The sequence below is a fragment of the Crinia signifera genome, chromosome 4 (assembly GCF_055691185.1).
Source record: "Crinia signifera chromosome 4, ASM5569118v1, whole genome shotgun sequence".
In the NCBI taxonomy this organism is placed as follows: domain Eukaryota; kingdom Metazoa; phylum Chordata; class Amphibia; order Anura; family Myobatrachidae; genus Crinia; species Crinia signifera.
Window position 1 is genome coordinate 115,873,972 of NC_139220.1, and position 14,819 is coordinate 115,888,790.

Below are 14,819 nucleotides of genomic sequence, written 5' to 3' on the forward strand. Positions count from 1 at the left end.
GACATTAGTCTTTTACTGGTAGCCAAAGTGATAACCCAGATAAAAAAAAAATCATTGAAACGGGGGGTAATTAGATACCCCTCTCAGTATAGAACTTCTGCACCTCTGTTCATTTCTAGGTGTGCTCTGAGCCATGCAATGAAAAGCGTCATACATTACACATACAAATACTTCCTAATGAATATTTTAGATAACAGATGCTGCTACCAAGTACGGAATTGTTTAAAGATCTCATTGTTTCTTCTGCTGAGCTCTGGTAGAGGAAATAAATATTTCATTATTTTTGTTTCAGACAAATTCTGAAGATGAAGAAATGTCTCCGAATACACCATCATCAGTAAAACCATCTACTAGCATGTTATCCGATTACAAAATGGAAGCCATCAATGCACAGATGGCAACACATGCTTTAGATAAAGAACTGTGTCTGCAGTGGTACTTTCCAACCTCTGAAAAAAGGAAAAACATGGTAACATGTCAAGTAGTCACTGCTTAATTTATTTTGCAGTTTGAACATATTGCAATTTTGAAACAGAAAGAATCAGAAATTCTTTTAAATGTGTCCTTTCTCTATCTTCAGAATAATGAGCTATTTCTCTAGGAATATGATGGAAACTTAATTTAAATTCAACACATTATATACAGATACATATATAATTAAATAAATAGATATGATGAAGTTAGATATGATATATATTATAAAGATGGACATGAGGTAGTTAGACAGCTAGATATGAGATAAATGCATAGACAGGAGATTGACGTATACTAAGCACATAAGTCACTGTAGTTTCTGCATGATTTACCTATCTGGGCTGTATAAAAAGGCTCAAGCTATCACAGATTTTTTTTAATTAGCACTGCAGACCCCATTATTTTCATTTGCCTGCTGTATGTACAGTAGCAAGCTTCAAAAAGCATTGCTTGTCAGAGGTTGCACCTGAAGGTTAACACTATCTTCCATTGGCATTATACATCAGATATTGCAGAACGGGGTTGTAATTTGTAGGAAAAAGGTGTTCTTGCACCCGCAACATAACTTTCATATGTAGCGCTGCTGTGCAAAAGCGCAATTCGCTATGGACTGATTTCTGGTACATAGACTCAGTAGACAGAAAAGAAATAGATAAGAGAGGTTTGGGGGCTATTCATTAATCCTATTTGCCCTGGTAATCATACGGAACTAGCGGTTTCCACATAATTAACATTAAATTAAGATGTGATAGCTATACAAGAAATCGATATGAGATGATATGAGTGATATAGCTAAAGGGAGATATAGAAGAGAGCAATATGGGAGAAACAGAGAGTTAGATTTGAGGGGATAAAAAAAGAGATATATATGGGGGCCCATTTATCAAACCCCCTCGCTCATTAAGGAGTTTCCACATATTTTTCTCAAATATAAGTATCCTACAAATACAGCAGAGTATGAGCCCAGCCAACATGCGATATTGAACCATAGTCCAAAGGTCCCCCCATAATATTTCATATTGGGGCAATGTGATTATTTTTGTTATGCTGACGAGTATTTGGAGCTTTATAAAACCTGCACCTATCCAGAGCTTTTCTCCACCTCAGTAAGAAGTTAGCAGTGAGTTCATGCAGTATGCAAATGGTTAAGACATACGGCAAAGCTTTCCACCACTTATTAAATAACACCGCCACCACAGTCCTCATAACAAGCTTGGGTGACACTGACCTCCGAACATAGAAGGGCCACATGAGTAATAAATAATCCGGTACTTATGTAGTATCTGGGCGCCCGATTTAGAAATCGGGTCGGATCGGGCACATCGCATCGCATGCGACCAAATCGGATGTGATGCGATGCGATGGACCCGATTTTTCCATAGGATTCAATGTTAAAATGGTCTGAGTCCATTTTAACATAGAATTCAATGGGAAAAAGGGGTCCTTTTCATACCCCTACTATACAAGTGGGCATAGAGTTGGATATAAACCTGTGGCGAGCGTAGCGAGCCACCGAGCCCGAAGCGTGGCGAGCGAAGCGAGCCCCGCGAGGGGACGGTATTCTGTGTCCGCTCGCCACGCTTCGGGCTCGGTGGCTCGCTACGCTCACAACAGGTTTATATCCAACTCCATGCCCACTTGGATAGTAGGGGTATGAAAAGGACCCCTTTTTCCCATTGAATTCCATGTTAAAATGGACTCAGTCCATTTTAACATTGAATCCCATGGAAAAATCGGGTCATCGCATCGCATGCGATATGGTCGTATGCGATGCCACATCGCATCGCATCTGATTGTATGCCTTAACTTAAGGCATACAATCAAAAAATCGGGCGCCCAGATACTACATAAGTACCAATAATCCTTCTTCATAAATAAAAGGATGTTGTGATAGTACTTTGGCAGAAAAGAGCTTGAGTCATAAATCCTACTAGATAGATAGACAGCTAGATGACTAGATATATATATTGAAGAGATAGGTATGAGATAAATAGTTAGATATTAATATAAGACATGTATTATATACTATATATATATATATATATATATATATATATATATATATATATATATATATATATAGGGATGCAGGGGAACCGGCACTCCTGGATGCTGTGCTGGATACAACTTGCCTCGGTGCCTTCCTAACACGGAAGGTGCGTATATACAGGGAGACAGTAAGGCGGCACTTGGAGACGGTAGTAAAATAAAGAAAAAACCAAAAGGTGGTTTTAATGTGATGTACAGCAACATTTCGGGGCTGTGCCCCTTTCTCAAGCCAAGTCAAACAACAAGTGTTGTTTGAAACGTTGATGTGTGAAACGTTGCTGCATGTCACATCAAAACCACCTTTTTTATTTTTTTTTTATTTTACTACCGTCTCCAAGTGCCGCCTTACTGTCTCCATATATATATATATATATATATATATATATATATATCCAGGATGCTTAATAAAAAGCAGGTTTAGCTTCAGTCAGCAATTTTAATGCAAAGAGTCACTCATAAAGTCGACGTTTCAACCCTCAAGGGGCCTTTGTCAAGACATAAAGGTTAGCCATCAGCACAGCAGGCAGAGAAGAGAGATATACTGACACATGCCACTGCAGTCATATTTATACCCCTTAGATTAGCAACATTGCTCACATCTGTGAGGCATCTGTGAGGCTCAATCAGTCATTGGTGGTGCTAGTGAAAACGCACACAAACCAGATAAGAAAACCATGCTCTACTTGTCTGTTGATTACCCCATCTGTCCCATCATATATATGCTACCAAAGATCCACAAGCGGCTGGAGGACCCACCAGGGTGACCTATCATCTCCGCCATGGGTTCACTCCTCCAGCCGCTTGCGGTATTTGTTGATCAATTTCTCCAGCCCCTCGTGAAGGTGGTTCCGAGCTACCTTAAAGATACGGGAGATTTTCTCGATAAAGTCATGTGTGTTTACAATTTACCTGCTGATGTGTGGCTGTGCACGATGGATGTACAATCACTGTACACCATAATCCCACATCAGCAGGGTATGGAAACACTGCGAACGAGTCTAGTCCAGACAGGACACACACATCCACCAGTTGAATTCCTGCTAAGTCTGGTAAGTTGATATTGACAAAAAATTTTTTTATGTATGGGGCGGAGTACTTTGAGCAGAGAAATGGGACCGCCATGGGCTCAAACATAGCGCCATCATACGCTAACCTGTATATGGCGGCGTTTGAGAAGACCCACATATACCCTAGATTTGGCCAGAAATTACTTCGTTTTTACCGATATATTGACGATATATTCATTTTGTGGTCTGGCACTGAATGTGAATTTGTTGAGATGATCGGCTATTTGAATAACCTGAATGAGCCTGTAAAATTCACTTATAATATCAAAAGTGACTCCATCGAGTTCTTAGATGTGAGATTGTATAGAGAGGGGTCTAAACTCTGGTCTACCCTTTTCAAGAAAGAGACTGACCGAAATACTCTCTTACATGCGAACAGCCAACACCCAGCACCAACTAAGGAGAGCTTGCCGATATCGCAATTTTTACGAGTCCTCAGGATAAATTCCTCTAGGGATAACGCAGCCATCCAATTGGAGGAAATGCGTTTACGATTCTTGGAGAGGGGGCACTCACCGACTAGTGTTGATCGTTGCCTCAAAAAAGCTATAAAAAAATTTGAGGCTCCAACACAGTCACAGTCAGCCACTAAAACAAAAAGAATGGTCCATGTCAGCACCTATGACCATCAGTCTGGACTTACACAGTCGATATACAAAAAACTCTGGCCGATAGTAGGATCGGATCCGGCTCTTGCACTTGACCAAAAGGTGCCGCCTATGAATGCCTACAGACGGAGCCCCAATATCCGACAGATGTTGATGAGGCCGATGATGAATCCGTCACTGAAGACATCAACCTGGCTGACATCTGGAAAGAAGGACTGTTTCAAATGTCCTACATGTATTACGTGCAGGTCAATGACGGCTGGTGCAACATTTGCCCACCCACATAGTGGCCAAAAAATTCGCATCAACAAAAAATTGATGTGCACCATGGACCACGTGATATACATTTTAATATGTCCATGCGGACTGTACTATACCGGACTCACCACTCGATGCTTCTGTGAGCGCATGGCAAATCACAGAACCTCGATTAAGGCTGCGTTGGTGGCCGGTAGCTCGGATAAACCTGTCGCGAGACATTTTATGCAAGCTGGGCATCAGGTGTCCAGCCTAAGATGTATGCTCATCGATCATGTGCAGAAAAGCCCGAGGGGCGGCAATCGTGAATTACAGTTGAAAAAACTTGAAGCAAGGTGGATTAATCGTTTAAACACCATCGACCCAAAGGGTCTCAACGAGTATAACCATCTTAGTATATTTCTCCAATAAAGCAGTGATTATGAAGTGATACCTATGTAGTATAATAACCACTGGTCAAATATATCTACACTTCTGTTAGTATCTTTATTAGTATAATTTCTGTCTTTTGATAAGTTTCCTTTTATTATCTTGTCCTTGTGTATGTGTTTTTTACTATAATTACCAGTTATTTGTGCCCCTGGCTTAGATCAACATTGCTCTGACTAATAGCATCCACCATGCTTATTGTTTGTGCGTTCACATACTCATCACAGCCACTAGAAAGGGTTAATATACGACACTGCACGGCTGTGCATGCGTCCCCTCTAGCGGCATCCTACAGGCTCTTGGCGCTACGATCCGCCCATGTACAGGGCGGGCGAGAGGTTACACATCTCTCCGTCCTAGCCCTCCTGCGTTCCAGCCGGCGTGTTGCTGGAACGCAAAACCCGGAAGTAACTTGCGTGTCACTATGCGGACATCCGGTCCGGACTCTGAGACAGTGGGCACACTAATTAAGGTAATAGCGTGTCTACACGCTTGATTCTCATGTATTTCATTTGTTTCTATTAGCGCTAAGCCTGTCTAAATGCATATATGTATGTACTGAGTTGTGAACAGGTATATTTATCTGGTTTGTGTGCGTTTCACTAGCACCACCAATGACTGATTGAGCCTCACAGATGTGAGCAATGTTGCTAATCTAAGGGGTATAAATATGACTGCAGTGGCATGTGTCAGTATATCTCTCTTCTCTGCCTGCTGTGCTGATGGCTAACCTTTATGTCTTGACAAAGGCCCCTTGAGGGTTGAAACGTCGACTTTATGAGTGATTCTTTGCATTAAAATTGCTGACTGAAGCTAAACTGGTGAGTGCCCCTGCTTTTTATTAAGCATCCTGGATATATTTGGCTGTTTGAACTGGACTGCCTTAGTGGTGCACCCCTATCAATCACCCTACGTCTATATATATATATATATATATATATATATATATATATATATATATATATATATATATATATAATATATAGTACTAATGTTAGGAAAGTATGTAAATTCATTTTTATTATGTAAATACAGTGTTACAAAACACTTATGTAGTCATATTACATACCTCCCAACTTTTGGTCTGTAGAATTTCGGATCTGCCTCCCCGAAGCATGGCCGGTCCATGAAGGAGGGCAGAGCTATGAGTGCTGTGAGCCTCTGGCATAGGGGAAGTGACCTAATGCTGCAACTCCCATTTTCATCACTTTGGAGACATGCTCGGCACTCCCCGTACAGCTAGGCAGCCATTGCTCCCTCCTGCAGTGATCACTATTCAGCATCTATTCAGTGATCATCGGCTGCCCTGCAGAGCAAAGCAGCGGTGGTCGCCCAGTCCCCCAACCTGCCCCTCCACCCATGTGACACTGCGTCACGCAGGAGGGCCAGTCTTCAATTAGTGTTACAGCCCAGCTGTAATCAGGCCAACAGGGAGGGATGATGTTACTCAGAACACATTCTCTGCAGGGAGATTTAATTAGCACTTAATTTAACTTTCTGTATTACAATATACTTTATTTTAACACTAGATATTTGAATTAATACAATTGATATACAATTAATGTATTGTTTTCCTAGGTGTTGCTAATGTATGCCTACAACAAGCTGGGTATAAATGTTAGAGACCCTGGAAAACTTGATCCAGCGTGTGTCTTGTGTGGCTCTTCTTGGATTTCATTGCCACAGTAAGTACAATATTATGTCTATATGTTTTGGTGGTGTTTATCAGTGCCCGTGGGCCGTGTATAATAAGTAGCACAAACTTCTAGTGATGCTTCCATTGTTATTTCACCTAGTTATTATGACCTTTATTGTATTTAGTAATTTCAAAAGTAGATCACATATCATCTCCATTGTGCTGCATTTATACCTTAGGGCACTCTGGTGCAGTTTTCCACACGCTTTCAGAATAAAGACATCCAATATTGTAGTAAGTAATGAAAGTAATGAGCCATACTAGAATATTCCAAAGTTGATGATCACTGAGCTTAATGAGCTTAATGAAATATACTGTAAATAAATAATACAACGATTGCTTTTTTATTGTATTTATATTTACATAATGGCCTGATTCAGAGTCAGGAAATGCTGATGTTCACGTAGTTGTGCAATTATTTCCTACTACTCATGTGAGCAAACTGCTGAATATCCCTGTGGCGTATGCGTTACCCTGAAAGTACAGCTATGTCAAGTCCAACAGTATCAGTGAGATGGCACATACTTGTGACTGGGAGATGGTCTAAAGAAGGAGCAAACAAAAATCCATCTCATGGGCGTGTTACAGGCGTTCGGTGGAAGTGGCTTACACACAGGCCATGCTCAGACAGAAAAAAACCATTTGCTAAGGGCAGGTACAAGTGTCTATGGTGCTTGTGATGGTTCCCCGGTGGTGGAGTGTTTTGAACCTCTGGCGGTGTTACTTATATCAGAGCGCAGCTGCAGGCATTAACACGAGGGAAACTAACAATTGCTTAAATCTCTTGGCAGAAGCATGTACAGACGCAGCAGCGCCCATCTCTAAATCACGTCCAGTATAGTTAGAATTACATTGAATTATGCTGATAGTTTCAATTACTTTATAGTTACAGATAAGAGCTAGAGTACATTTGTTTGTATTCCTTACAGAAATATGCATAAAGGGAATCCCAGTTTATATTAGTATTTAATACAACAAATATAAAAATTACATGTTCTATGTGCAGTTTTATTGAGGTTTACAAATGATAATAAATGGTACAATTTATAGCCAGAACCGTCAATAGTACCCTACCCCACACACTCCTATAATGGTTACACTCTAGTCATACAGTATGCATTCCAATATTGGTCACACGACACATTTTATTTAGGTGGCTGCATAAGCGAGACTGATCTAGGATGGGTAGCCACTGTAATGATGTGTCTATAAATATACCACAATGCTCCTTGTCCAATTCCAAACTCCTCTAAATGGTGTGCTGCTCATCAGCTTATGTCTTGCATTGCAATTGTTTCAGAGTCCGGTCCTTACATGAGATGCTCTGTGTACTGAGGCAGAAGGCAGAACTCTCTTTCCAGCCTGCCATTGATGTGGCAATCCCAGAAATTGGTGAAAAGCAGAAGAGGCCTGCTCATACAGCTAAAAATAAATCTGACCCTAAACCAGTCAGAATCACCGAAGACCTACAGGTATTTCAAACACCACACTCTCACAGCTATGCAGTTGCTGTGCAGCAGGGTCATCTATGTGGAAGTTGGATAGATGTAAACATGCGGATACGCCTTGGTATCCGTAATGTGGCTGTCACATTCAGGAGTGAGCAGGAACACATCAGTAGTCAGTGACAGACCAGAGAGATCTATGCAATGGTCTCCCAAATTGCATGTCATGGCAGTACATACATGTGTCATGTTTCTACTTATATCTGGTATTAGTAAATTTGATTTATGCACTGCATTTAATTGAGCCTGACAGAATGAAGTAAAGAAATGTGTAATGTATTACAGTATAATGTAGTCTTGTGCTCCTGATGTAAAACATATTAAAAGATGAATGTTAGGTCAAATGGACGTATGGGAACACTCTGCATAATGTATATTTGGCTTTAGCTTGTATTCATTATTGTTCTTTTTATAGTACACGTTGTATATAACATTATGTCATCATTTTTCTGCCACTTTTGCCTCCTCCTAAGCCAGGATGCTATTCTGAATTAGCATTTCATATTATATATGTAGTAGAGGATAAGAGACATTACAAGACTTACTATATAAGAAATAAAAGGTCAGAGGCTACCGAGGCTTGCTTCACTGACTTTGATCTTTATTCTATGTACCTCGCTTTCTATTCTTATACTGCATGTTCCTGTATTTTCTTAAATACAATGTTAAAGAAAAAGGTTAAAACAGGATATTTCTGCAATATTTCTGCATATTAGATACATATTTAAAGAAACAGGCATAATATAAAAATGTAACATTCCATAGTTAATTTTAGGAATCTTTTCAGTTATAGTACATGCACTTTTGTAGAATAATCCCCAAGCAGTAGGTTTCATATTGAATTGTGTAGCTGTAGGCTTAATTACTGTAGAAGCACAGTGTTGCACACATTTAACCATTTTTTTTTTAATTGAGTCTTTATTTATATATTTTTTTCTTTTTAAACATTAAAAATACATAGAAAACAGCAAAACATATACCAATCAGTATATCGAAAATTTACAACAAGAAATGTAAACATACAACATAAAACAAAGTGCACACTGGTACCACGTAAAGCATTGCATTAATACTACTTAATAGCCCTGCATACAAGCCCAAGACTATAGCTGCTAGATTCCCCTAGCTAGCAGTAGAAGGGACTCACATTTGGAGCTTCCATATCATGGCTGGTGTATTTAGCTTTGAGAAGAGAGAGAGCCTCTTGAGGGTTCCTTGGCATATATGTCTAAGGAAGAGTGGATCTCTAAGATTCATACGAGGTAGCTAACATAGGTGGGTTTGGCAAGTTTAGGACTATGGAGAGGGATATTGGGACACACATTTAACCATTAATAAAAGTATCACAATTTTTTATTAAAGTAATGCCCTTCCTGAATAGATTATGGGGAGAAAGAATTCAGCTGTGCTAAATGTATTGGTTTGTTTAAAGATTTTTTGCCCAATATTTCTTTGGATCCTGTTTTTTTTTTTTTATCAATTGAACTGCAACACCCCTCCCCCCCCTCCCCCCCTCAACACACACACACACACAAGTTTTTTCGCAAAAACAAGTGTGATCAGGGATAAGTTCCCATTATGCATCCTCATATTCATCCTCCTTACATTCTACCATACATCGATTGGGATCTTATGGTATTGGGGATCTGGATGATACAGTAGGTCGACAGTCAGTAGGTTAATGATACCATATGGTCCACATGCACAGTGTCGGCATAGACAAAGGGTCAACAAGAGCAAAACATTGACATGAAAACTTGAGGTTTTAGCTCTGTCGTCTTTCAGTAGAAATTTGCCAGAATTACTGAATTTCAGAAGTATCTTAAGTGGTTGCTGCATATTCAGTTGTTACAGGCTGTTCTATAAACATTTAAATGATTCTATAGACGATGCAGAAGCCTCCATTTCAACCCCTTGATTCTGTGGATTTTAAATCCATCACCTGCAAATTGCCATTCCTGCTGGTCTTTGTTTTGGTTAGGTGGGTGTCTTTGTTTGCAGCCCTATCTTGTAGGACCCCATATCTGTTTTTTCATCAGGACATGGCTGACATCATAAACCTTAGGCTTATGTTTTGATAGGGTCTCCAGTTCTAGATTACCTCGTAACTAATTCTTCCAAATTGGTAAGTGGCAATTTGGTGGCGTGGCATGGTTCCTTGGTGAAACATTTATGCCAGGCAACAACCTGTGATAATGTTTTCCTACTTCAATATTTAAAGACACCAGAAGGTTTCCAACTATATTTTGAAAAGACCCTCTTTTGTGGGCAGCTTTAGAATTTCTCCAAGCTATAGCAATTTTTTACAAGTAAAATGTTAGATAAAGAGATGCTCTGACAGTCATCCTTAGATCTATTTCTTTGAATCCATCTGGGGACACCGGGTGAAATTGGCCCAAAATCGCAGGACTGTGACATCTGATCCGATCCGATGTGCGGTCCCGTGCGCATCGGATCAGGGAGGTCGGGCGGTCAGTACATACGATCACGTCCGACCTCCCTGTTAGCTGGCGGCGCCGGTGAGTGCTGACCTGGGGGCGGTGTGGTCAGCAGCAGGGCTCATCAGGGGGACGCCGGAGCGGGCAGCGGATCCTGACGCTGTAACTAGCCGGCGGCGCCTGTGTGTGATGATCTGGCCGGGCGCTGTGATCATTCACATATATCATTCAGCAGCGCTGCGGGACGGACGGGGGCGGGCAGTGGCGGGTATTATATTTTTAAAACACCTGTCAAATGACTAGCCGTTCTCTGATTGGCTGAGAGCTCTCAGCCAATGACTGACCGTTGGCTGAGAACGGCTAGTCATTTCACAGGTGTTTTAAAAATATAATACCCGCCACTGCCCGGCCCCGTCCGTCCCGCAGCGCTGCTGAATGATATATGTGAATGATCACAGCGCCCAGCCAGATCATCACACACAGGCGCCGCCGGCTAGTTACAGCGTCAGGACCCGCTGCCCGCTCCGGCGTCCCCCTGATGAGCCCTGCTACTGACCACACCGCCCCCAGGTCAGCACTCAGTACCCCCGCTGCCCGCCCCACTGCTGCCCCTGATCACCACCGGCCCCCATGCCCCTCACCGCCCGCCCCCTGCCCCTCACCGCCCACTGCAGCTCCCCGTACATGTGATAAATTGCAAGCGATTTATCACATGTAAAATTTGGCTCATCAAGTGCCAAATTGTATGTGAGCCTCCCGGGGAGCTGCCGGGCGGCTCACAGGAGTACTGGGTCCGACTTGTCCTAAGGACAAGTCGGCCTAATGTATGGGGGCCTTAACTCTCTCTACACATGATGCATCTTCCCCAGGTATTGCAGTGCATATGGTTTTGTCCATTTGAGAAAAAAATGTGTTTTGTGATCAAGTCTGGATTAGTCCCAAAGTGTATATACGTTACTCAAGTCTATTCCTACATCTTTTTTGTGCTCACCAATTATTCTCTGTGTCTGATCCCATGTTTTCACTTTTGCTTCTTTTACTCCTGTGTATGGCAACAGTATCTGACCTTCACAGAACCTTCCTTTAATCTTGTTTTGTCAGCAGGGCAGCTATACTTTTCCTACAGTATTCTGAATTCATGGCATCGTTGCACAGCATTTCCAAAACAAACATCTTTTATACTAGAAAATTGACAGAGCTGAACATGAGGCATTGAGCTTCTGTTCTTAATATAAAGTTTGTCGGCTTGTTAGTGTGTTGGTTTTAAAGGGAACCGTGGCTTGAGATGTGGGTGGGCTCCCACATGGCTTCTTGTCTACTGAATAAAGCAGCCATTTCCTGACAAGTTGGTGCCTTTATAAGTGAAATGCAAATAAAAGTGTCTCCTCTTAACCGAAGCTATTAGTCCCAAACTGGGAGCAATATATAATAGCCTGCAATGCACATGCTGTTTGGAGTTTTCTGCAAGTCTGCCCATATTTTTAAAACGGCAATCATTTAGGAATCAAAATCAACCTGGTTTTGCTCGTAAACTATTACAGCTGTCAAAAAATATGGGCTGATATACTGAAATTCTCTAATGCATCATGCCTCTTTACCAAGGCAAAGTAGAAAGCCGTATCAATAAGCTGTATTAAGGTCTCGGTTGACTAAGTCACCCACTCCGGATATTCCCATCAAAGAGCCGAGTGTATCAACCTAGTGCTGAAGCACTATATCTTGCTGGCCCTGGCCAGCTTACTGGGCATGCATGAGACCTTACGATTCACACAAGCTCTTCAGTGCAGACCGGAGCTGCGGCAGCCAGGGACTGTCCATACACTGCCACCTGCTATGTTAAAGATATCAATGCCAATAATGACATGGGTGCATAGCTGTCTCGAAGCCCGCTTGTACTTTTTTTATAAATAGGGTGAAACGGGATCAGATAAAGCTTCTCCCCTGTATCAACGCTTCTTGCATTTACCCCAGTGTGTATTATGTCACTTTGCAGTCTGCTAACAAACTTGAGTACAGTACATACACATTGAGTATGAGTAGCTATTTCAAGCCGCATAATGCAATTAATTTTTCTAGCTATTAAAGGCCCTTATTCTGGTTGGTGCGGTAATAACCGCGTGCGTTCGTGCCGCCGATGTTTTGTGTCTGCGCATGTGCAGAGGCGTCTCTGCGCATGTGCGAGCGGGGCGTACGGCCAAATCCCGCATGAAATGTGGACACTACGAACAGGGGGTGGAGAGGGGCATGAAGGGCTATTTGGGCTCATTACCATATGCATACGCCCCGCGTTTCATGGGCGTTCCCATGCAAATGCTGGGCGTACGTATGGTAATGCAGTCGTTACGCACGTGTAGGGGGCGGACATATGAAATCACCGGATGTCAGCTGCCCGCCCAGATCACTGCTTTTGCACGGAAAAATGTCCGTGTGGTCTGAGGTTGCGGGAGCTGGTGGAACACTCGGTCCAGCATTCGATGGTCTGCGACCATCGAATGATGGGGGAGGTTCCCTGAGATGGAGGAGGCGTATTCCGTGAAAAATACACGTGCGGTCCGTTCGGCCAGCTTCTTACCGCGTACGGACCGAGTTGGCGATCCGTATGGAAAGCGGGGTTTCACACGCACGGTCCTGGCCGCATATTCGGATCCGGCCGCACCGATCAGAATAAGGGCCATAGTGCCGATTAGCATTACTATAGGAACACTGGTGCAGATGTATTAACCAACGTAAGGTGCATTTCTGCACTTAACGCTAGTTAATTGGAGGGGATTATGTCTATATTAATGTATTACTAGCGCAGCTAACGTGCGCTAGGGACAACCTGCCGAGTAACGCTCGGCGGGGCTGTCCCCTGCAATCCCCCCCCCCCCCCCAGTAATTAGTGGCCAGGGGATTTATTAACAACCTTCAATGCATTAAATCGCTCCGGCCACTTCCTCAGCTCGGTGCTAGCGTTGTCCTATCCCCATTGTGGGGACAAAGCTAGCCCTGCTGCTGGCTCCGGGCTACGCTGGAGTTCTCACGGTAATAGCGTGATCTCTCGCGCATGGCCATTACAGCCGGCTGGGGTGAAAGGGAGATCGGGGGCGCCGATATGGAGAGCTGTAGACACAGGACATAATGGATCTCCTTATCGGCTGGGGGGAGGTTAATACATGAGGCTGTAACGGGTACCCACTTCTTATGCAGCCTAAGCAGGACCCGTTATTTTAAAAATGTTAGGGGCAGGTTGATACATCTGCCTCACTATAACTTAACTGTGTTAATGTCATATGCAGTTAGCATTACGGGATGTATTTAATTATTTTCTTTTATAAAAAAAACAACTAAATGCACTTTTATTGTATTGCAGTTAATGATCCTGCAGTGTTGCTCTGAAGCTCAAGCTCTACTGTCTTCTGCTCCAAACCCACAAGCAGTTACTCAGGTCAGGCCCCAGTGCATTCATTTTACAGTTAAAAATCTACATGAAATTAATTCTAGGAAAGAAGAATTCCTGCGTACCGGCAAATTATACATTTTCCATTATTTACTCAATTCATACAATGTTTATATAAAATTTACATAGTTTTATATCTGCTGCTCTTCATTTGGTAGGTATTGCAGCACAATTTTGCTTTATGATATTAATCTTCTTAAGTGCGAAAATGGATGTGATGCTTGCCTATGACAAGAAAAATGATTCTCTCACAGCTATAATTTCCTTCCTTTCACAGGCTCCATTTGACATCACTGTGCCATCATTAATCAGGCTGGAGAGAGTCTTTGACCTGACTCACGGCTGTATGTTAATGAAGGGAAGCCTGCTAGATTGGACAGCATCACTGTTTACCTGAGTTATCAATTTATACTTACATTTTATCACTTTCAAATATATTTATATTAGATACATTGCAGATATTTACTAATTTTCATCCGTAGCCTGCAAGTTTTTACAACATTTAATTTTATTGCACAAGTAAGAATATCTCATAAACTTCATCTCTTTGATACTTTGTCATTTCTAAGCCAAGAAAATAAACTGCTGTAATAAACAAATGTTGAAATCAAACTTATTTCTGGATGTTGTTTTTGCTGGCTATGCTTAAAAATAGAAAAAGTCATTTCACATATGCATAATGTAGACAATCATATAAATGTAATAGGCTTTTGCAATGGGAATTAGTGTCGTTTGGTTCAAACAATACATTTAAAACTGAAACATACATGCAAATATATACAGATGTGTCCAGCTACAAATATATACAGATGTGTCCAGCTACAGCTTTGCTGCTTTTAACAGCTTGCCGTAATGG

General features: G+C 41.9%; 1 protein-coding gene across 2 annotated transcripts in view; it reads left to right on the forward strand.

The window, feature by feature from the left end:
- Positions 1 to 14,553, forward strand: part of CFAP54 (cilia and flagella associated protein 54) — a 341,833-nt gene extending 327,280 nt beyond the window's left edge. For both annotated transcript variants that reach the window (XM_083182295.1, XM_083182296.1), the window contains 5 exons: positions 293 to 469; positions 6,464 to 6,570; positions 7,882 to 8,053; positions 13,877 to 13,951; positions 14,241 to 14,553. In XM_083182295.1, the coding sequence (XP_083038421.1) occupies positions 293 to 469; positions 6,464 to 6,570; positions 7,882 to 8,053; positions 13,877 to 13,951; positions 14,241 to 14,360 (651 nt within the window). In that variant the 3' untranslated portion in view covers positions 14,361 to 14,553. The remainder of the gene's footprint in view (positions 1 to 292; positions 470 to 6,463; positions 6,571 to 7,881; positions 8,054 to 13,876; positions 13,952 to 14,240) is intronic.
- Positions 14,554 to 14,819: the final 266 nt, after the last annotated feature.